Here is a 23317-nt window from a genome sequence, read left to right as displayed (position 1 = left end):
AGCAATAGACATTTTCTTTGAGCTCAAGTAAGATAAAAGGTTTTACTTCATGAAATGAGGTAGTTGTTAATTCGCCTACTTGCTGCAACAAAATTAGGATTTCAAAATGTAGGATGCCTCAAATTTTTTTTAATATGTCAAAAATGTCAAAAAATATTTTTTGACATCAATGAGTACCTTTTATCAAAATGTTCGAGCAATTGTTTGAAGGATCTTAGGGAAAAGTGAATCATTTATTATGGTAATGTAACGTGGCTCGAATTCCAGCTGCTATTATGTGAGAGACCGATGTCAAACATAGCACAGGTCGAATTCCAATAATGCTCGAAGTTCAAAATTAATCTGATTTCTAGAATGAGCCAACTAAAGAAAATGGCTTATTAACATCAAAATTGAAAAGATTTCCACTACCATTTCAATATTACCTATTTGTCACTTCTAACGGAATCCAACGCAAGTAAACAACAGAAAAAAGGAATAAAGTTACTTTTAAGATTACGTTTATTTAAACGATTTATTATAATATTTTAAACTAAAGTATATTAAAGGGGATACGCATTCGTACCTGATAAATTTTCTCATTGGTATTAAAGGTGAAGTACCCATGGCAGAAGACGTAGACTGGCAGAGCTGGATCAAATTCAATTCTTTTCAGAGATTTTTCGGTGATTTCATTACCACGTAGGCGATAGGGTGAAGGATGTCTGCGTGTGGAAAATTCAAACTGAACATAGATTACACATTATTTACAAAGTAGCGTATTAGACAAGCTACATTGTATTTATTATAGTTCTTCAAAAATTATCCGATGGAAACACTTGTGAGAATTCAAACGAAGAATAGCAGCGGTTGATCAACTATAATTTTACTAAACTGTTGATTCTATATTTTTAACTTTTTTTAATCTCGAAACACTTAATATGTCGATCCGCTGCCTCGTATAAAACATTCGGCCAACATACTCATAATTAGTAATACTTTAGGCAAAAAAAATGCGGATTCCTGATAGATCTCGAACCACGCCTAACGAGAGCTACTTGAGTTACTTTTAGTGTACCTGTTTCCCTGAGGGGATGTCAGGTCTGCTCCAAAATTTTGTATCCGCGTTTTTGTAGTTGCCAGAAGAATCGTACGCATATATAGTAACTACTCTGCCTCGATATACGCGGAGAAGTTACGATCGTTATAACATCCTAATGGTAGCTTTAAAGGATATAGCTTTTAGTCTTTAAAACATACGAAACTATGATTCGAGATGTATCGGTTACTAAGATCTCAAAAAAGATTTGCTTATATCGTTGCAGTAAGTAACACACCTGGCCGCTTAATGAAGTAATCCAAATAGCCTACCGTGGTTTGGATGCGTTCCCTATCCCAGGGTAAGGAACTTACAAGCGAACGTCTTGCATTATAATCTGAAAAGGCGCCACCAGTGCTTAGGCAACCCAGCTCTCCATAGCATTTTGTACGATTTCCGAAAAGCTGAATAGCTTCACTGACGGCGAAGCTCGCACGCACTAATGTACAATAATACTTAATTAATCTGACGTTTACGACATACGTTTGCTTATATATTTCGAACGTTACTTCGATTTTATATGACCGATCTCATTACTTAATTGCTTGAATGGGCCAAACAAGATTAGATCAGTTTAGCAGTACAGTCATTGACATTTCATTAAAAGCGGTAGGCCAATTAATCAGATGTAACTATTCCTCTCCAGCTATTCAGGCCTAATAGTTCTGGTTTTTACATCTTCCAGAACTAAAGGACTGCAATATCGTAGTAGTATACGTTAACCTTAGTCTAGACACAAATAATACTTTTGGAGGAGTAAACTTCTATAGAAGGAAGGTTCCAGTTTTACTTTGGAGATTTGTAACTGCAACTAGAGCTCCATTAGCTGTATTGCCGAGCTATCATAAACTACCGGCCTGAATCATTAATCATTCGGATAGAACCGAACATTTTCTGACAGAACGCGTCAACATTTTTACTACCGACTGTAGTAACACGTATTTTGAGAGAAACGGATTCTTACGCGTTTGGAAAATCACTCACCATACTGTGTATATTCTTTGATATAATAGTCCATGATACGACAGTTTAGGCAGTGTGAACTCGTTCTAGTATAACATATAATATTGCAAAGACTTTTTTTAAATTTATTCGCCATATAGGGCCGTTCCGTGGGTACGTTTTAGAAGTCTTGATACTTTTGTTAATAGATCAAGGCATTAGATTATGAATTGAATTTTTTTAACAAAAGCTATACTTACTGATTAGAACTTCGTTTTGCTAATTTTGAGTGGTTTGCATTGTTTTTGCATTTGCGGTTAAGCTTACAAAAAAAACCATCAGTTACACATTATACGCACATCTGTTCGCTAGAATATCTAAAAATGAGTAACATATCTCCTCTGCTCTCACATAGTCTATTTACCCAGCTTCTTTAAACTTTTCCAAGAGAAACCAGACATAATGCTAGCCTATGGAAATACATCCTAAATATCGTGAAATATGCTTGAGTAATAGCAAAGTAGGCATAGCGGATCTCATTAGTCACTTTTGTTATGCTGGAACTAAAGCCCAATATTCCTTTCAAATTTCCTTCTGTGTTGCCTATTAAAGAGAGAATGGTTCAATTAATGAAACTGCAGTTCTGTACGAGGTTTTGTAATAATCACATCAAAATTCAGTATCAGAATTACTGTGATCGTTGAATAATTTCTTTATTATCGAGCTTATACGTCACTTAGTGAAGATCTTTGATGACCCTTCATAATATTAAATTATAGAATTATTCAACGAAACAAGAATCGTTTCTCGAATGTCGTTATTTTCAGTTCGTGATACTGTATATGGACAGGAATGTTTACCAAGTGTGTGCTGCATCGCCGGGTCTGCAGAAGTATTTATATACAACGCGCTCTGCTTTAGCGTAGAATTCGTGTACGGACGGAAGAAATGAAGCAGCCCCATTAACTTCCTATCGAAAAATACCCCACGATTAAAACACAACAAAACCACTTATTTGCATAGATTAGATCTCCAAACTAGAGCAAAATCACACATTTAGGGGTCAAAAAAGTTTTATGCAATGTTTTTTATTCACCTACCTTATGTACGCTAGCAGAACTTTTATATGGATTAATAATTATTAATTAGTATATAATTATTATTTAGATATATAATTATTAATTATAAATTAAGTTAGTCATTAATAATCTGACAATTAAAGAAATTGTCAGATTATTAATGACTAACGTTTTGAATACATAGACTTTTCATGAAACAAGAAGTCGTAGCAGCTTTAAGACGTTTTCGTGAGGTAGGAGAAGTTACAGACGCACGAATTATTTTTCCTAAGACATACACAACCTATAAAGTAAGTCCACGAACCGGTCCATGAATTGTTCAACATTTATTATTTGTTATCAGAGAGAAGACCAATTACCTTGATATATGCTAAAGTGGAGAAATGCTATAGAATTTAAGCCAGGTTCTACGAATGAATCTACACCTACTTACATGATTCTATGATGGATAAAGTTATCACTAATTTATTTAAAAATGTACTGAATTTCTCGAGCATTTCACTGCTCTAATCATGGTAATATGGAACGAAAATATAAGTACTCTGTTCGATCTTATTTATAAACGATCAGGCAGGGGGTGACCACTAGAATTTGCTTCAGGTTGAAGCAAACATGATTTATTTCTCAGTATTACCCATTATATAGACAAGAGTGTACTGTTCTTTTCTGTAAGAAGGCAGATTTTTAAAACTTCAAAAATTAGAGAGTTTTAATTTGAATTTGCTAGAAGCTAAATCTAAAGTTTAGTGGACCATCGATTAAACATTAACAAAATATGACATATTATGTAAGATGTGAGAGGTAAAAACGTATTCTTGATTGGTTACATTTTAAATGATAAAAAAAACGATTTTACGATTCTCTTTAATCAAAATTAAACAAAGCTACAAGCAGGCACATCGTCATAATGGATATTAAAACAGTATCTGTAATCTAAAATCCGATGTTATTCTGTATAATAAAATTTCTATTGAAACTCAATCGTTTTATTAGTAAACTGTACTAAAAAAACGTACACTCAGTCCGTCGACAGCTATTTTTATTTATTCTTCGCTTTTGCCTTTGAAGGCTTTCCTTTTATTCGAGTAGCGTAGCAGATCTGAACTTACCAATAATAAATATGTTCCAAACCGTGCTGTCTAAGCTTAAACACATTTCACCACCTACAGTTGACGCACAAAAGCTTACGCACAATCAACGGAGCCGTTGCGCAAGTGAAATAGTTCGCCAAACAACTCTAGGAATTTCATATAACGTCATTAATGAGCTCAGTTATCCTTTCTCACAAGTTTCTCTCGCCTACTTGCAAATCAAGGTCAACTTCTCCTATGAGAAACCTTGGTTATCGATTAGGTGAAATTGTTGTAAACTTGAGCTTAGGCAGATCACAGCTGCAACTAAACAGACAATTTGTTTTTCGAAAGTGATTCATGTAACAATTAGTCAAACCCGCCAAGCGATTAGTTCTTTTAGTGTATACGGGTTAATTCGCTCGGTTGTTTACAAGAATAGGTCCTGGTTTTTTAAGTTCACCCCTCTCGTTTCTATAAAAATATGGGAGCACTTTATAGCAGGCCTTGCCCCCCAGCTTAAACTTTTAATCTTCCGGAATGCTTTATAAACGTTTCCAACGATAACTTTGAGTTATGATACACATATTGAAAAAGCGCTATACGATGCTTACCACAACCAAAGAAGGTAATAATAGTTGAATATGGCACTGCAAAAAATGCGCACTTGAACAGTAATCCACAGTAAAATGGTTAACTTCTTGACACATCGTTAAATCATAGTCATCAATGGCTGCTTTTAAGTATGCTGAAATAATACTCTTTACTATTTTGAACGAATAGGTTTATTCACATTAACGTAATGTCCACCTATATTCCATATAAATTAAGCTGTAATATATTTGTAACAGTAAACATTGGTTGCTATAGGGAGCTTTTAAATATAGTTATATTTAGAGCGAGCCCGTTATATACAAATGTTACATTGTGAGTACTTCTTCAGGAATGTATAATAAATACATATCTATTAAAATTGTTTCGAAACGCAAGCGTATTCCTTTCCATCCATGTATAGGCCAATTATTAACCAGCTGCTCATTGTGACTAACTTTAAGCGATCCATCCCACTGCAGTCAATAATGTTTGTGGACATTGCAGTTCGCGTCAAAAATCTAGAGAGAGTAGCCACGTATAAAAATTACACCAGATAATAGTGTTTGTTATCGTGGTCGAAAAAAAAATTAGAAGATAATCCAATAAGGATATGAGCAAGAGAAGCTAGTTTGAGCATTATAGGTTTTTTCTTAGCTTATGTCTTGCGTCGCCGCTGAATAAATAAGAAAAAATGGGCGATCTTCCGGTGCGTTAATTTGCTGAGTGTTTTTATATATTAACAAAATTTCGCTTGCCCCCAGCAAATCGCTAAAGCAAACAATTTACAGCTGATTTTAATTAGCTCCACCCGCTCGGGCGGATGCCTCAAAATTGTCTAATCAATTCTCGCCTCCATACCTCCTTCCATAACCAAAATCACATCAGAAATCCTCAGGGATTCAATATTGAATCAGTTCACCTTCTAATTGTTTTTACCCTACGACATTTCATTGTGTACTGAGCTCATTTACGATACGTGCAAACATTATCAATCTAGGTAATAAAATTGCCGACTGCTAATTACTCCATTAGGTATTGTGACAAATTACGGGGCGTAATTTTTGTTAGCCAAGCAGGCTTTTCGTTGATGTAACGATTGGCTCTTTTTGCTCGTTGGACCAATTCCTCGATTCTCTCGGCTGTTTTACCTGCAGCTGTCAGGTGTCCAACGATTATAAGGGATGTGTTAGGACGAGTCACGATGGAACACAGCAAAGGCGGATCGCGGCGAGAGAGTTCGTCGACAAAAGGCAGGTTAAATAAAGGAAGCACCACGACATTCGGGTCAGCGACATGCGTCAAAAGGTCGGGCCCAATAAACTGGGCCTCACAGCGTGAGGCTAAGTTTGGTGGAAGGAGGGATACCGGAATATGGTTACTGGCGAACGATAACACGATATGAATTCGGCTAGAATGGGGAGCTAGCGCTTCGACAACGTTGCAAATCATCTGAATCGGGGCGCGAGGAAGATCCCTAGAAGGTAGAAGTTCGGCAGTGCTTACGTTGATCATAGTAAGAGCGGCTAACTTAATTGCGCAGTCCAACCGATCCCGATTCGGCGCCACAGCAGTTTTGTCACGCATTGACCGTAGCCGACCTAGGAAAATATACATGACAAAAGTACTGCCGTTATAGCCTACATATGTGCATATCTTAATACATACGATGTTCCTTCTATGGCTACGTGTAGGATGGACGGCTTAAAAAGCTGACGTTGTTTCGGGCTAAGCGCATATGGCCTAGATTTGAATCGTTTGGATTGCTACGGATACGGCGAATCTTGACTTTGCGACGCATTGATGCCATCAAGAAGAAATAAGCGAAATTTAAAGAAAAAAATATTTGAGACAAGGACTATGAACGGTTTAAGCCTTAAATCGAAGAGAACTGAGGTTATGGCAAATCAACATAATAGTTAGAAATTACACTCTTGGCGTGTTCAGAAAATTACGTTCAAATATACACTTTTTGTTGAGATATGATTTTAGAAAACAAATAAGAAAAAAGCCTGTATATATATATAGCAAAATCGTACCATAACTTCCTGCGTTTCGCATTACAAATGGTGTAGATCAAAATGTAGGAGTTCTAAAGCGTTCATATCAACGTAATAGAATGATGATACTATCTCTACCTAGTTTGAACGTTACCAAACCTCCATAAAACATAACGTTGACGATCCCGTCTAGCGGGCTCGGTAGGCGCCACTGAGTTTTTAAATAGAAGGCTTTTTGAGGACACGCAGCGATCATCCTTTCAAAAGCAGATTGTCTGAAAAGATCCGTGTTTCGGACAATCGTATGCTTCGGCCTCCAAAACCTACTTTGATTTCGATCTCCGAAAAACACTAAGCGGTTAACAGGTAACTGCATTACAGGAACGAGGTCGCCTATAGAGATCTCTTGCGCTTGATCCACCAATATAAGAGAAATCCGTTTGCCGTGAGTGCGTTCTGCAATTAACAGTATGAACACTTGTAATAAAATCATATTTCGGAATAGTGATATTAGTAACAACTTTAATTTGTAAACAGAAAGTCACAGCGACAAATAGAGAAATATTTATTAGTATATTGACGGATATGCAAAGTAGCGTCGGAGTAGATATATTGTGCACGTAGGCTATTGTGTAATAAAGAATTCTTGAAAATTGTGCCATCATTTGATAGGTTATTTTCATGGACCTCTAGACCAAGTGCTTCTATAGGACTCCTTACCGAACGCGTATCCGATAATCGATGTTTCTACGTCAATGTAGCCGCACACTAGAATATTGGAAGACTCGAGAATACGACGACGCCGACCTGCAAATGACTCACGTATCAATTCATCCTGATAGAGTCGCTTTTCTTCCCGGGCAAGTTGCTCCTGTTCGCTAAGCAAAACCTCCTCAAACTGCGCGATTTCTTGCAATTTCCTATAAAAAGTTAAATTCTCATAAAACCGTCAAGAAGCAAAAACAAAAAAACTTGTTCCGCTCAATAGTTATCTGTCGCTTCGATTCGTTAATGGATATGTATATGGGGCGCTGAATTTATAAGGGCAAACAATGCATCCGTTGATTTGTTGTTAACTCGTATTGCGTTGAAGCAGTTAGCTTATTCTCACGTACTTTCTTTTAACGGCTAAAGGCAGCTCGGTTAACTGATCTTCAAGACTATGCCGAAGTCCTTGAATGACTTTTTTCGTTTCCCCAATAGAGAACTTTAGCTTATTCAAGGAGCCTTCATGCTCTATGGCATGTGCTTGCTTCGCGCGCTCGCTGAGTGTGATTGATGCAACAGCTGGATGACGGGATCGGCCAGTGCGTGTCACGCGAATGCGATCTCCATAACCGCGAGATTCTATTAGGCCTGCAATGAGGTTACAATTATGAATACAACTAATCATCATATAGTTTAAAGCTTTTCCGTGTTCCAGTTTTCGAGCAGTGAAAAATTTAGAACCAACCATAAATTTTTTTTGCAAGACATTTTCTATTTTGAAAAAAAATCACATCAATAAACAAGAATGCATGATTTCTGCTGTTTAGCTGCAGCCGATTTGAGTTGCTGTATACTTTTGCAACTGCAGATTGTATGGGTATAAGTTCGTCAGAATTAATCGTTGTCTAAATATACCGTACATACCGTGTAACTTAAGCGCCACCTGGTCAGCGGCTTGAGGCCACTTGCAGAAGACCAGCACAGTTTCTTGCGGTTTTGCTAACACAGCCTGGAGTGCTACTTCGAGTAAGGTCGCTGTCTTGCCACTTCCCGCCGCACCGTGAACCAGCATTGTAGTAGGCGTAAGTATGCCTTCGCAGTCTTCCGTCGGATGATCAAGTATTTGAGCCAGAGCAGCACATACTACAATGCTCTCTTCTGAACTTAGCTTTGGAGTACGTGCGATTCGGGTCATAACGCGCTGCATCGTGTCTGACTGTGACGTCTGGGCCGCTGAAGCATCTTGGGGACTCCAAATCGGACATGCGGATGAGGAATACGGAGGACCGAGTAGAAACATACTGTGCGACGATGGCATCTGTCGCATTGAGACGACTTTCTTAAGCTCATTCACCTCGCACAAACGTTCTATTTGTAACAGTTGATCAATCTGTAATTGAAGTCTGAGCGGAAACCATAAATTATCATATTAAAAAGATTATTAAATGCATCCTTTTTTTTTGCCATACTCCTTAAAAAACTTCTTATATACTTCTTCTGATTTTTACTACATCCAATATATGTGTATATATATATAAAAATATATATATCAATCATTCCGCAAACGTTATCATGTATTAGAAAACGTATCCTGTAAGTTCATATTTCGCATATGTCTAAAAATTAGCATTATAGTGATGAACAAAAAAATGCTTTAGATACGCATAATTCAATAGGCCAGTAAGGCCAAAACCATTAAATGTTTTTATCTCAACGCAGTATCGCTTACCCGTCAAGTTCGTGGGCGTTCAAATCAATTAGGACGTCATCGACAACATCCAATTTTTGTTCACTTTTTGCTAACACATCAGGCACAGCAACGGTCCCACTCCTGTCCCGTCGGTCTTTACGTTCGCTGCTGTATACGAGGCCGAGCAAACTACGTGATCGTAACTGCTTCCCACCGCGCCGTACACACACCACGTGCAGCAATACCACTGATACACTCTCTAACGGCCGTCCAGCGCCGTTGTCACAAGCAGCAATCAATCTTACTCTGAGAACCCCGTCGGCCACCTGCTTTTGTGAGATAAGTGACGATATTACTGACAATTCATCTTTCATCTGTGGTTGCGACTGACTCCTTCGACGGTCCCTTCGGCATAGCGCGATCTCTACCCTTGCAGAAGCCTCGAGGCAGAAACAGGAAAAGAGAAGTCGCGTCAATTCGGTGATATTTTTAGGAATTCCGCTATATTTTACGTAATTAGTAAATTTTACCAGACACGGCTGTGGTAAATCGCCGATACCGAGCCGCAAATCAAGCAGACATCGACGAAAGGCGTCAAAGCCTATACGAATCTGAGGTAATGACCGTGGGTGCCCAATTGAAGGACTCGACGCTCGACGCGAGCGTAGTTGGTTACTCTCGCGCTCTATGGGCCTCGTAGAGGAATCGCTGGGGGACGGTGTTCCACTGCAAATGGGCTGTAGTCGTTCCGATGTCGTCACATTCAATTTGAATAGATCACAAGCAGGTTTTCCTAAACTAGGATGGCTGAAGTGCGTAACAGTAGGATTAGGAACACTTAGAATAGGGACAATAGTTTCTTGAACTGTAGGTGACGCAACGGCTGGGCTACCTGTTCCTCCACTTGGACGATTTTCGCTGCTCTGCGCGTTGCTCACCTGATTTGATATAAGACCATGGGATACTTTAGCTGTAAGCGGTCTTTCGGTACAGACAATGACATTTGTATTGGCTGTGGCTTTATTAGCTGAAGGACTAAAAGGCAACTCCTCGTCGTCGATCGGTTCGTCCTTGAATTTCATTACCAATTGCTGCAAAGAACATTAACATTACAAAAACAGAAAATTACCATACGAATTACCTGGGAACACGTTTTATTTTGAAAAAATGTAACGCTTTCGTTTTTCTTCTAGTAGCTTAAATCGCAAAACCATAGGACGCGTCAAGTGGTGTTGTGGGACAATAATTTTACAAGAAATGTTCGAAACTAAGAGACAATTTTACGTAGCAGAAAAACCTTGCTTTTTTCTTTAATTGAATTACCTCCTGAACTATTTTGAAAGAATACTAAGTAATTGAACTGGTAATTTTCTTTAACTCAAAATATTGCACTAAGCTTTGTATACGATATACTACAAATCATGCACCCTTAACACCTACCTGAAATTGATTATTTTCCGAGATCTCGTCTGGGTTGTCGTCGTCATCCGATAAAACTATTATTTCATTAAACATATCGTCTGATCTACTGTGATTAGCCGCAGGGTTCCGAAGCATTAGAGACGGCTGAATATCGGATTTTACATCTTTCTCCTCTTCTGAGTCAGATATTGTGATGGCGTGGTCTTTTTGTAGTTCGAAATTCCTTTTACTTTCGATAAACATACTTCCAATAAATATTTCACAAAATTAATTATAAATATTTAGAACAAATGACTAAAAATAGCGCACCCTATTTATTCAAATTGCTGCCACAGCTGAATGCTAGGAAATGCATTTTCAAAAACGTTTTCAATTAAACGTACATGCGGCTTGTTCTTCACCATTTTAAAGGTATTAGTCTAGGCAATCTCGAATATTAATCCTATTCTTAGTTAATTTCTCTAATTTTAAAATATATCCACTGTAAATATTTTAGTTGAACTTGCTAACCATTGCATAGTTGTATTCCGATGTACGGAGCTGCTACAGTTTTCCTTGCTCGCGTCTTGGTCAGACGCTCGATGTAGGGTAAACCGAAGTTCTTGATTTGGAGCATCAGAACCTTTCAGGTAAGAGACGTCACCGAGGATAAATGAAGAACCCTCACGTATCTCAGCCCAGTCACCTTTCTTCACGTAAATTCCATCAACTACAGTACCATTAGCTGAGTGGCAATCGAGCCGCAATGAATTAGCAGACTCACCGAAAGCCTTATTTTCATGTAGTTCGACATGGAGACGACTCACATGCTGCAAGTTATATTCATAAAAATGAACAACTTTTGTTTTATAGCAGAAACTCTCAAGATACAACTTGACGCTTTTCAGTATTCATACACACTACTGTTTTGTATACAAAGTTTTATTCAGCCAAATTGTTCTAGACGTTACTACACAACTGCAGACTACGTTTTGTACAGAGAAGTATCGGCGTACCTCAATCCAGTTATTACGTTTGTCGTGACAAGCGGCGTACGGTAGTGTAACTTTTCTTGAAACCGAGAAAAACCGATTTATATTTACCGATCGCATTACTTCACAAGTTGTTTCGGCAGTTTTAATGTATAAATATCTAGTTGGATATTTATAGCAATATTTGTGTCGGTATCTGCGAAAATACATTGGTAATGGCTTAAATTATTAGTATAATGAAAATTACTAGACACACATTATCAGTATATTTTAAGCACTCGGCATAGACTACACTTGCTCTATATGAACCCTTACATCAGGGACCTTAGACCTAGTGCCTTTTAAGTAACTGATTTATCTTTTTATCGATATTTACTATATTTGGTAGTCGATAGATACAGCTAACGGCTATTTTGGCAATCCAGATTCACGCTTGAAAAATTGCGTCTTCTAGATTTTTCGGAATCCGGAATTAGAAATTTTCCAGAGTTACACTGAAGCTGAAAAATAATCTTACGTAAAGGGGAGAATCGCATTACAGTAACTTGAACTGCATATGCATGTATCCTGCAAGTGTCCTGCAAGTGTTATGCAAGTGTCTGTTCTTCGATATGTCAAGTGCATACATCAGATACGTTCTCTATAAGTAAGGAATAATTCTCACTCACGCTATTAGCAGGAACGACATTTACATGTTTCTTTCGAGTCTACCTAACTGATTCTTTCGACCATTCGTAAATCGACCACCTGCGGATTAACCGTACTCTTGTAATTTAGAAAAAAGTCTAAAAATTATCTAAGAAAGGTCAGTTGTATACTAGAACTGCGACTTGCTGGAGTGATTCATTTGGCGCGCAGGGCCATTACGAACAGGTGTCATGGATCTGTACTAAGTACTAAGCATAAAGGAGTACCAGAATTTCATACAGTGAAGTACACTAAGACGTTTGGTCGTTGTTTAATAGATTAACCATACATGCCTTATGCAAAAAGGGTATTTTAATGGTCATTTACTTTACATGTAAAGCTAAGCGCTTCTATACCTCTGAAAAAAAATCGACACGTGCAAAAAAAATTTGGTGCAAATAATTGCTTAGTATCCAGCTGTTATTTAGCCTAGTGTAAGACATTAATCGAAACAGCATAACAGTTAGTTTCACTTTTAAAGAAACTAAAATGTTCTAAAGATGCAGAAGTGGGCACATCGGCAATATTATTACTACCTTGTACACGCCGCTAAAACTGCTTTCACAGAATAGCCTACGACGATCTTATAATTAGTCACTGCGCTTAAGTTCGGTGTCTCTAGGAAATAGCCAAAATGTTTAGGCAATAAGCTGCATAATGTTGGACATCGCTTAGAGGGCTTATCTATCTAATAGAATATCACAAAGAATACTGTGATAAGCATATGTTCAAGCGACTGACCTGCATACTAGGTCCTCCAACCTGAATTTTCGCCCGTACAGGATCGCGACCAATCGCAATAGGAAATCCGAGTGAGCAAAGATCAATACTCTCTTTAGATCGCTGTCCTCCGACGTATTTGTGAAGTTCCCAATGTTGTTGTCGTTGACTTCCACGTGAAGCTGGTACTTGCTGAGCTACATCCTGCATAAACGGCTGCCGGATTGGAGAGGGCGGTTTAATATCAGTCTTGATTCGCTTACAAGATGGAGGCGAATAAACTTTTCTTTTTAGTTCTTTCGTCAGTTTGACCTCCGATTCGTTGTTCCGTAAACCTCTGGGACAGTGTGCCCGAGCGGATGTTGTAATACTCGTGCTATCATGATTGGCTGAAGAGGACGCAGCCATAGGCGAGCGTGTCGAAACCCGGTCGTTTGTTGTTGTATGTGATATAGTCTCTTCTCTATGGTTTGCACGCGAAATCGATATCGAACGCTCGGTCTGAATGCTGAAACCACCTGCAGACGTAGCTCTGTCCGACAATGGTTTCGTCTCTTTGTCGTCACTAGCCGATACCAACGTGAGCCCTGCTGCTGAGAGGTTTGGTGGACCAACGCGAAGAAGATGCGACAATGCCGTTGTCGAAGGCCGGCAATCGTATACCAGTTTCGATGATGAACGCGGAGGTGCATCCGGTAAGGCGCTGATCGGTAGAGGAACGCCATTATCACGCTGCGAAATGCATAATAGGATAAACACGTCTACCGAGTCGTAATCGTGAAACGTCACAATGTATGTGTTACTATCCGAGGCAACCGATACCACCTCTTTTACCCTGCCAACTTGATCAAGGGCAGCTGCCAGGCTTGCACAGATCCCCGCTTGTGGTAGTTCCGGCGGATCATGCAGTGTAATCCTTAGCATTTGAGTCAAACCATAGATTTGAGGGAGTATTCGCCGGATATTGACTCGTCGATCAGGTTGAAATGTAGATCGATCCGAGGCGCACTGAGGAGATACCCGCCGTACATTAAGCTCCTTAGGACATTCCGGTATAACGTGTGGCCGGTTTGCCATAAGAAAATCGGCTTCAACTAACGAGCAATGCATAAAGATTGTCCCGTTTCGCGCATAAGTTCTCATCCCACCTCGGCTTGATAATGTATGTGACAAGTGGTCCACAACTTTCGAGTACAACAATGTCGCAACGTCCCTGCCGGAAACGCATACCCCAGTCTGAAATGGAAAAGAACAACACGAATCAGCTATTTTGTTTCACCAAAGTCTAGCTTATCCAACAAAAGATATAATGTATCGAGTATTGAAATGGGTTAAATTCTAGAAAATGAACGCGTCACGTATGTATGTTCGAATCTATACGACACTTAAATGCACCACTGGACACCCGTGCGAACAGTACTGGGGGGCTAAACTTCACAGAGCTTCATGGCAGGCAAAACCGCCATTGCTCCAATAGTACAGAAGCCCTATTGTCTTTAGGAAGGCTACCGTAAAAGAGACTTAAATCAGATACACATATTCTCTAATCGGCTACCGTTTCATTAACTCTACTCACGCATTTCCCTGGTATTTAATACCTAGGCGCTTGGAAAACTGTGTTCATTTACATCCATCTAAACGGTGTTACCAATATTCTAGCATTATTTGCATTTAATGTATTACGGTACTAGTCAATATATCCCATTGGTTGTTATATTTTGAACGTCCGGTACTGCCGTTGATCATCGCTTCAGATGGCTGGCTCCCAGCGTAGAACAAAGTAGTTGTGAGTCCGAATTTTTTTTTGAATCGGATTTGAATATTTTATGACACCTGGCCACAATGGCGAAAGGACAACAAATAAAACGACAAAACATTCCCAATTGTGCTCTTTCTTACTATAGTATTTGCGATTAGTAATTAAATAATGGCTGACTTTCATGGCAAAAAGGTAAACGTTGAATTAGACATGAAATAAAAATTGTTGTGTCTTGACTACTTTGGTAGAGCTCAGTTTACCATGAAATGACTAAGGCGTTCATAAAAATGCATACATTTCTCAACCTTATTAAACCCCATAAGATTCTTAATGTAGTAACTATATGTGACAATTTTTTACTTATTAAGTCTGTTTATGAAGGTGTCAGTTTTGGTACCGACTATGCAGAACCAACGATTTTCGGAATGAAAAGTCTGCTCGGTAATCTTGGAACAATTATAGAAATCGTCTAGCCGTCAACACGCGGATGTAATAACTGTTTTATTTAAGTGGAATGTTTTAAGCTTACGATTCGGTGATCGGCAGTTGTAACGAATGGTAGTCTATAGCATTCTCACATACTGTATGCATATCGCGCACTGTCTCCGAGCACGTTTTTTAGAAGGTTGATATGTAAATCTTGCACATGGATACCAAGCTCACATCTCAATATTTGCCACGGTAGAGTTTTGGGATACTTTAGTAACCAGTTTCACCTAAAGCAGTTCACACTATATTCGCACATTCCTTTGCCATTAATCCTCGACCAGTAATTCTCTTTCGTACCCTGCGACTTCTGGAGAATCCTCTTTGGTATTCAATGCAGGTCTTGTAGCAGTTCTGCTTTCTGTCAACGTCTTGTTCACTCCTGTTGTTTTTTCTTTGAGTGTGTGCGTAACCTTCATCATGTCGTCGGATATTGCAGCCCGATGTCCTTTGCCCTGAAGCATCCAGTTTATCATGGCGTGGACTATAAATGTGTGCCCTATTTCTCTTGCAGTTTCTGCCCTTTTCCTCTGAGAAAATGTACAGTGTATAAATCATAATGAGAATACCGTTGCATCTAATCTAGGCAGTGACCATCGTTTTGCTTTCCCACTTTAACTGCTAAAAATTTATATGTAATAACTTTCTCTCGGATACGTGTCCGAGCTTTAGGTACTTCTTACAACTTCTTAACGATGATGCTTCATAGTTCCGATAAACTCACGATTATGGCGGCAAGAATCAAGGTGGTTTGAAATACTCTATTTATTTGAAGAGCAAGCATCCGCTATGCTTTCCTTAGGCGTCCTTTGTTGCTTCTTGTCATTGTTGCAGTTGCTTAGACAGACGCTGTATAGTCCGTCATTGGAGTTAGTAGCTTTTTCCTTCTCTCACGCGGTTCTCTGAGTCTCGGAAACGGTGTGGTAAAAGTCATTGTCATCACCGCTTATTTTATGTGTGAGGTTGGATTATGGGTCCTTCCAAATTGATGTGATTCTTCTCGAAACCAAATATACGCAGGAGATCTGCACGATTACATCCTCTGAATACCTACGCAATACGTCGCTAAATATTTTACATTTCAGCCATTAGCCATGAATAACTACAAGTTGACATCAGTTTTCGGGTATCTACTCCTCAAAGGGTATGGTAGCTTATTCCTGCAGTTCTTGCTTTAGCATTTAAATTGCGCGTAATTCGCCAAAATGCTTTGCATTGCGCTACAAGGAGATTTCGACAAATTACAGAAATGTGTTTAGCACAGCATTTGGTATGTGGCTCCAGCACAAGCGGACTGATGTTATTCCATGTCTTCACTAAAGGTGCGATCACAGATTACAACAAATGGTTCTGGTACTCAACAATAGCCTTGAAAGAATCGCAAATGACCCAAGACTTGGATCCTTGGTAGTGTAACAATTGCCGATGAATGCACGATAAGGCAGCGCTGCTGTTGTTATAGGCACAACGCTCAACCGTAAAACGGATTTGCTGTTCCAGAAACGGTTGTAAAGCTTTAGTCTACTATATATATATATATATATATATATATATATATATATATATATTATTAAATGGCTTGAAAAGCGGCTTTATCCAATCCAGGGAAAGATCTATGTGAAAGATGAAGTGGACTCGGTGCATACGTTTGTTCCTATAGGACAGAACTTGTTTTACGGTTCTTAACCGCTATTTTTCACCTCTTTCAAAAATACAATTAGCCTTTTACTTCTGAACACGAGACAAGAAAAAAATATAAAACTTGCGGGTTGCGCCCTGCCTTAGTGCTGAAACTTTGCACCTGTTTTGACGGCTAATTTCTGGGCAGATTTTCATTTTGGACAGTGCCTCACGTAAAGTTAAACCGACTGGATAAATATGATTTCAAATAATATATAGTTGGTAATAAGGATAATATTTAGATTTTGTCAACCATTGACCCAGTTGGCATTATGCCCTTCTTACAGAAGGGCATTGTCTTCGTTGACGACATTGCCCCGTAGAAAAAAATATTGGCACACTTGAAGTACATGAACTATTATGGTTGATATTTCATCAATTATAAACCATTCTACTACTATGAAGCAAAAATGCGAAGAATCGAAATTTTGCCGCATCATTCTGTAGAGCTTCAAAATATGCAGTTCCTTAATATGAACTTTCCACGAATCCTCAACCAAATATTGTCGAGTAAATTGCCAAAATTGGTAAGTCGGTCCAAGTTACGCTTTATAAAATGGAAAAATACATTCCCACAAAACCAATCGGCTTAATCCTACATGCGGCACTTCTCAAAATGAAACTCTAGCATCACAGAATCCATCCCGTCCCAGTCTTGCTATTAAACACGTTGTTATATAGAGGTAAAAGGTTAATTATATTTACAATAAAAGTAACAAATGGCGGCCAGCTGTTTCCTCCAGCTATAACCTAAGGCTCCTTCCACAACTTGGTTTAAACACAGTTTCTCATGCAACACATGTTAAACACATTTGTTTGCACAACGAACTGTTCACACATACAGTTGTATCTTTGATGATATATCAGTATGGACGATTCTAATGGCCGCAATCGCGTTTCTACAGTATGACGTTGTTTCTACGCGTGGAAAAAAGATCGAAATTGTTGGCTTATGTTGACAATTGTAACCATCCAAATTAACATCATGTTCTATGAGGAAAGGCACACCCTGTCCTTTAAGAGCAAAGCGCGCATCCAATCGGCTTCATCCACCGCGCAAATTTTTACCGATGAGACCCTTAGCGACCCACAAAAAAAATCGGTTCGATCCGTTCTTCTTAAGAAGTTGTTTAAATTGATTAACTCGTGAATCTAGACTTTTAGTCGCATGGATAGATACACAGATTATTCTCGAATAATCTATGTATTTATCTGAGACCTAAGAACTGCAAAAATTTGTTAATTTCCAATTGCTAGCTTGTTCGCTAGACAGACACTACCACCCGCATAATATAACCGAATAGACGGTATTTCCCAACACTAAAGATGATCCCCTTTAGGCTTTACAAAGCTCATTTGGATAAAAATACCTAATTCTTTGAAAATTATACCATGGCGTAAAACGTCGTTTAAAAATATGTGTTACACGTTTTGTGTACAGTGTGAGGTAGCACTATATTTTGATGATAGCAAACGTATTTTAATTACTTTCTCAACCTCTAACTCACTGGGATACTGCGGTGACCATCTGATGTCGAGGCCGAATTTCGTCCCATCATTTTCAATCACACAAAGTCAACAGCAGCTGCTCCTCGCTAACTTACATAGCTGTTGTACTATTTGCTCGGAATACATCAGAAAATTTAAACGCCTGAACCAAGAAACGAGCGAACTTCTTATATATCGATTGGCGCAGATGGACTTGCACACAGATACACGCACACGCACGCGCTCACATCGGTGATTACATGCTAAGGAGAAATCTAAGCGGGGAACGATACCGGGTTCGTCTTATAGTTAAACAAAACAGACGAATAACAGTGCGCGGGTAAGTCAAACACCCGCTAAAAGCTTTTCGCTGTATCCCGTAGTTTGGTAGGCTAATGTCAATCACATGTACACAGCCATATTCCGGGAACATATTGATGCATAGCTGTATTTGATTGTTTTTACTCTTATCAGAGAAAAACGTTTTACTTGACTGTGATAGGAAAAAAAAACTTACAAACGTAGGCAAACATCATATTATTGAAAATATGTTGTACAATTAATTACAAATTGTACAAGTAAATAATACATATTGTATTAGTTATTAAAAACTGTGGAGACTCTTTTTCGCATTACCTACTCCGCTAGTGCTCGTATATTTAATCCTTCTATGTTTCGAACTCTACGTCCGGTATCGCCGTTATGCATTCCGCCAGATGGCTGGCTGACTCCTACCCATCACGAAACAATCCGTGTGTCCATGCCCGGATTTGAACCTAGACCATATCTAATCTACTCCATGTGTACATTCCCATAAAACCATTTGGACATGTCAACCCGGTTAAACTATGGGCAAGTTTCTCTTTTTGGGGACTAAAGCTCCACTTTTGTTTACTTATCTCCACACAGAGATAAATTTTTAAATAATACTTGGTTGTATACTATCCTTGAGGGCGCAAATTAAATGCAAATCGCCATTACCCTATTTGCAATCGGCTGTTATTTATGAAACAAAGATTTGATCCTACAGATAAGAATACAAGATGCCAATCAAGGTTGCCCCCCTTCACGTTCTTTATCGAGCGGGTCCACGAAAAGGATTGGCAAAGAAGAAGCGCGCGAATGACCCACCCAAGTGGAACGATGTTTTTCAAGCATAGATCACAAACGCCACTATTATTGTGCTACAGGGTCAGCTGATGGCGCGCGCGTAGACGCGAGTGGTGCGCGGAAACAATGAACAAATGGATAGATAAAAAGAGATGAACCGCGCGAATTCATGTATGCAGCACTTATGAAGGTGATTGGAAACGTACACAGAACAAATCTGGAATACGAGTTGGCTGTAGTAAAGAATAGTATATGTAGGTATAATGTCTTGCGGTATGCGTTGAAATGTGGCACATACGTGCGACAGCTCTTGTGTGTAAGGCCAACTGTTAATTGACTGTTATGTTTGGCTACCTGTATCGTACTGTTGAACAAAGCTTAAGAAATAACGATCTTTTATAGAAGAGATTGCAGATATAATAATAAAGCTACCTAACCTATTAAAAAGGAAGCTAATTCTTTACGGCCTTAAAGTCGTATTATGGTGAATGTTTGCGTTTAAGTAACATACTCATATCTAATGGTGGACCTCGCAATTCCATCTTATGCCGAATGCCAACAGAGCAATTCCAACTGAGTAACCAAATAGAGCATTGCGTTTGATACATATATTTTTAATAAAATTATCTCTTGGTATCTTTTGGATAATGGGTTGTCGTTAGTCAAACGGCTGTTGTATGATCTCACGTTTCTACCGATAGATACCTTCGGCCTGTTAACACATTCAACACGTATTTGGTCAATTTACTCAATGCGATCGTTTCTTTCGTTTTGTTTGAAGGTACTACTCAACAAACTGAACAAAAAACAATATTTTCGGAATATATACTTAACGCCTCAGACCTGGGCATAATAAAAACGGGATGTGCCTTTCTGGACAATATATCCGGGAATCACATCGATTTCTCCTGCGTTTTTCATACCTGGGAACGCGATACTCGGGAATGCAGCGTCTGATACCGAAGGATAGCGCTACGCCTGAGCGTCCCACCATCCAAGCTGTACTCGAAACTGCGTTGAATAGTTCTTTGAGGCTCCAGCATCCGGCTGTGCTGAAAATATCGTCCCGGACGGACTCTGGCGTGCACGCGACGATAAATACCGCGCACGTCGATCTACTTTGCAAGTCTGGCCAGAATCAGCTTACCGAGGAAATTATTGTCGAACGCGTAAACAAATTTTTGTTCAAATATAAACAGGACGTTATACTGAGAGAAGTGCGCAGGGTGCCCTACTGGTTCCACTCCAGGCTCTGTGTTCAAAGAAGGACGTACATTTATCGGATAGCTATACCAAGACAATGTGAAGGTTCTGGATGCGCATTTCGCGTACCACTTGAAGAGAAGAATCACTGTTTTGCAGTTCCTTTACCATTGAATATCGAACTCATGCAAACTACGTGCAAACTCTTCGAGGGCTTCCACGATTTCGTTGCATTCACAAATACTACTAAAGATCCAAAGCCAACAATCAGGTGTATAAACGAATTCTCATTTATTCCAGAAGATGTTTCCGAACGAGAGTACCTTGAGTGTGGCTTAGTTAACTTCTTTTCTTGGTGGAAATTCACTGTGACAGCAAGGTCGTTCCTTTACCACCAAGTTCGTCGCATGGTTGGAGCCGTTATCGCAGTTGGAAGTGGCAGGGTTCCCATGGAAGAGGTATAGTACAATATTCTTAGATTTCTTCGTTATCATTGACATAATCATTGTCGTTGTCGTCACCATCGTGCAAGGGGTTGTCCCTTTACCCGAAATGTCACCACTTAATGTAAATCAGTTGATAGTCTAAACTTATAATCATGGTCATATTAAAGAAGTATAAATAATGGTAGCCAAGGTCGTCGTCTGTAGAGGAGAATTAGGTCTTCATGTTACAAAAATTATTTGAATAGGTTTTGCTTATGTTCCTCTGCATATCAGCATCACAGCTGCAGCTGGTTCGAGCCTCATGATCACCGGTGGACGAAAAGTTGTACTTTATTAACAAAAACACCAACAGTAAAAATAAGCGGCTGTATGCATAAATACGAGAGTTGTGATTTTGCCATACTATGACATCATATATTAGTTCCTTGTCAGTACATGATATATTAACTGTTGCACATATATATACATATAATATTTGGCGGACGCGAAAGAGTTCCAAACGAATCAGTAACGACTTATGATTTCAATTTGCATTGTGTTTTTGTAGGTATCTAAAATGTTGTCAACAAAGGACACACTGACCTGGAATCCCCGAATAGTACCTGCGCCAGCCCAGGGACTTCACTTGCTGAAAGTTGATTACGAACCGCGAATGTTGGACTTGAACTCTGTTCCCCCCCTTTGGAGGATAACGGAAAAGACGCTACAAACATCTCGGAGCACAAATGTATCGGCGACAGAAGGGGCTAAGAAGATCGAGGACATAGCAACTATCAGTGAAGGAAGGCTGGCCAGTTAGGTACTGCAATGCCAATGATAATGGGAAGAAATAATGCACATTATGTCCTATAGAAAAAACAATAGAGATCTGTGATATGGTTGCAATATGACTATACTAAAATTTTAAACGATAGAAGTCCTCTGACACTAACGACTTAATACTTATTTCAATTTTATTCGATTCACATATAAAGTAGTTCAAGGCTACAAGAAGGATTGGCATTTGAATAATCAAAAAATTGCCTGTACAACCATACGTCACAATATGATATGCGTTAGATGGTTCCAGTCGCTTTATTGTAGGTCGTCTTTGTTTTTCTTTAGTTCAGTTGAAATTTCGAGGTGTTACGAATATTCACTTGATGTTTAATGGTATAATTATTTTTCAACTTCTATAATTGGGATAGTTATTAATCAAGCGTATTAATCGTTACTGTTAATCGAGCTTCACCTAGTCCAACTAGTGTGGTAATGGGTGCCTTGAATACTAAGCTCTGAAATGATCTTCAAGCATGTATGTAATTTTATAGACTCCAAATACTTAAGGATCCGCAACAAGTGAGATTAGGTATCTTATGTTCTAATATCCAAAATAGCCCTAAGACGTTTGAGGTTTTTTATTCGCTTACTTTTCTTGCTGCGAATTCCCATTTACGTCTAAAATTAATTACGTCTCTTTATCCAAAAATAGCCGCTTCTGCTCTAGAACATTTGTGTGAATGTCATATCTTCAAGGATGTCTTAAAATTAAACACGTTCGGACAGCACAATCATCTCGAATTCTATCTTGAAAAGAGTTAGTTTTTTATTTCAAACTTTACAGATATTCATGACATGCTCAATTTCGACTACGATCCGTGGCTATTTTCCGTAAAGTATCCTCTTGTGTACGTAAGGAGGTAAAGCGGTTTCAGCACGCTTTCAGCATAAATTCTTCACTCAATAGATTAGAATGAGTTATTCTTATAGTCTGTATATTGACCGGGTCTAGCATCCCAAAAAGCTCAAGTGACTTGTAACTTTCTCAGTATATATTATCTATTCCCATTTTCTAGATGACTGCGGTTGGTCTCGAGTGGTGAACAGTGAATTACGTACGACAACAATGTGTAAAAGAAATAAATGTGCTTTATAATTTGCGGCAAAGCTTAGACTGACATTCAAAGATAGTGAAGATATGTGTTTGGTAGATTGAATGAAACCCATTATGAGTTATGAGTTTCTTTTTTCGGATTATGAGTTTCTGCCGCCTGACCAAATGATTGATTCCAAGCTTTATTGTTAATAAAACTACAACAAGACATTGAAAAAGATTAACTGAAACTAGTAGCAAGAAAGGGGTTGACAATGGTAGCACACATGCATCCGTCCGCCCTATAGCCCGTCAGATCTTATGCCGTCGGACTA

General features: G+C 38.9%; 3 protein-coding genes across 5 annotated transcripts in view; 1 reads left to right on the top strand and 2 right to left on the bottom strand.

Annotated features, from left to right (window-relative positions):
• LOC111267951 (inactive pancreatic lipase-related protein 1) overlaps positions 1-3993 on the bottom strand; it is a 10538-nt gene extending 6545 nt beyond the window's left edge. Inside the window, exons 1-3 of the mRNA XM_022846573.2 lie at positions 2881-3993; positions 1351-1415; positions 566-724 (exon numbers count right to left, since the gene is read on the bottom strand). Of these exons, the coding sequence (XP_022702308.2) occupies positions 566-724; positions 1351-1415; positions 2881-2983 (327 nt within the window). The 5' untranslated portion in view covers positions 2984-3993. The remainder of the gene's footprint in view (positions 1-565; positions 725-1350; positions 1416-2880) is intronic.
• Positions 3994-4121: 128 nt separating this feature from the next.
• On the bottom strand, positions 4122-18673 carry LOC111267948 (uncharacterized). Its single transcript, XM_022846569.2, has 10 exons — positions 18392-18673; positions 12980-14194; positions 11091-11389; positions 10599-10824; positions 9198-10249; positions 8393-8871; positions 7876-8116; positions 7481-7680; positions 6920-7216; positions 4122-6361 (listed from the first exon to the last, which is right to left on the bottom strand). The coding sequence occupies exons 1-10, from the start codon at positions 18440-18442 to the stop codon at positions 5784-5786; spliced, it is 4638 nt and encodes a 1545-aa protein (XP_022702304.1). The 5' UTR covers positions 18443-18673; the 3' UTR covers positions 4122-5783.
• Positions 18674-19537: 864 nt separating this feature from the next.
• Positions 19538-23221, top strand: LOC111267953 (tRNA pseudouridine synthase-like 1). 3 transcript variants are annotated; one of them, XM_022846580.2, is made up of 4 exons: positions 19538-19671; positions 20263-21142; positions 21678-21929; positions 22966-23221. In XM_022846580.2, exons 2-3 carry the CDS (start codon positions 20345-20347, stop codon positions 21927-21929), a joined length of 1050 nt encoding a protein of 349 aa, XP_022702315.1. In that variant the 5' UTR covers positions 19538-19671; positions 20263-20344; the 3' UTR covers positions 22966-23221. The 3 variants fall into 3 exon arrangements, with proteins under 3 accessions (XP_022702315.1, XP_022702314.1, XP_086827638.1); XM_022846579.2 differs by lacking the exon at positions 22966-23221 and having other exon boundaries at positions 19540-19735; positions 21678-22212; XM_086971512.1 differs by lacking the exon at positions 22966-23221 and having other exon boundaries at positions 19555-19652; positions 21678-22212.
• The last annotated feature ends 96 nt before the right edge of the window (positions 23222-23317 follow it).

Source organism: Varroa jacobsoni, unplaced genomic scaffold, assembly GCF_002532875.2.
Source record: "Varroa jacobsoni isolate VJ856 unplaced genomic scaffold, vjacob_1.0 scaffold_1244, whole genome shotgun sequence".
Classification (NCBI taxonomy): Eukaryota; Metazoa; Arthropoda; class Arachnida; order Mesostigmata; family Varroidae; genus Varroa; species Varroa jacobsoni.
The sequence above is the reverse complement of the archived record's forward strand: the minus strand, read 5'-3'. Positions and strand labels throughout refer to the sequence as shown.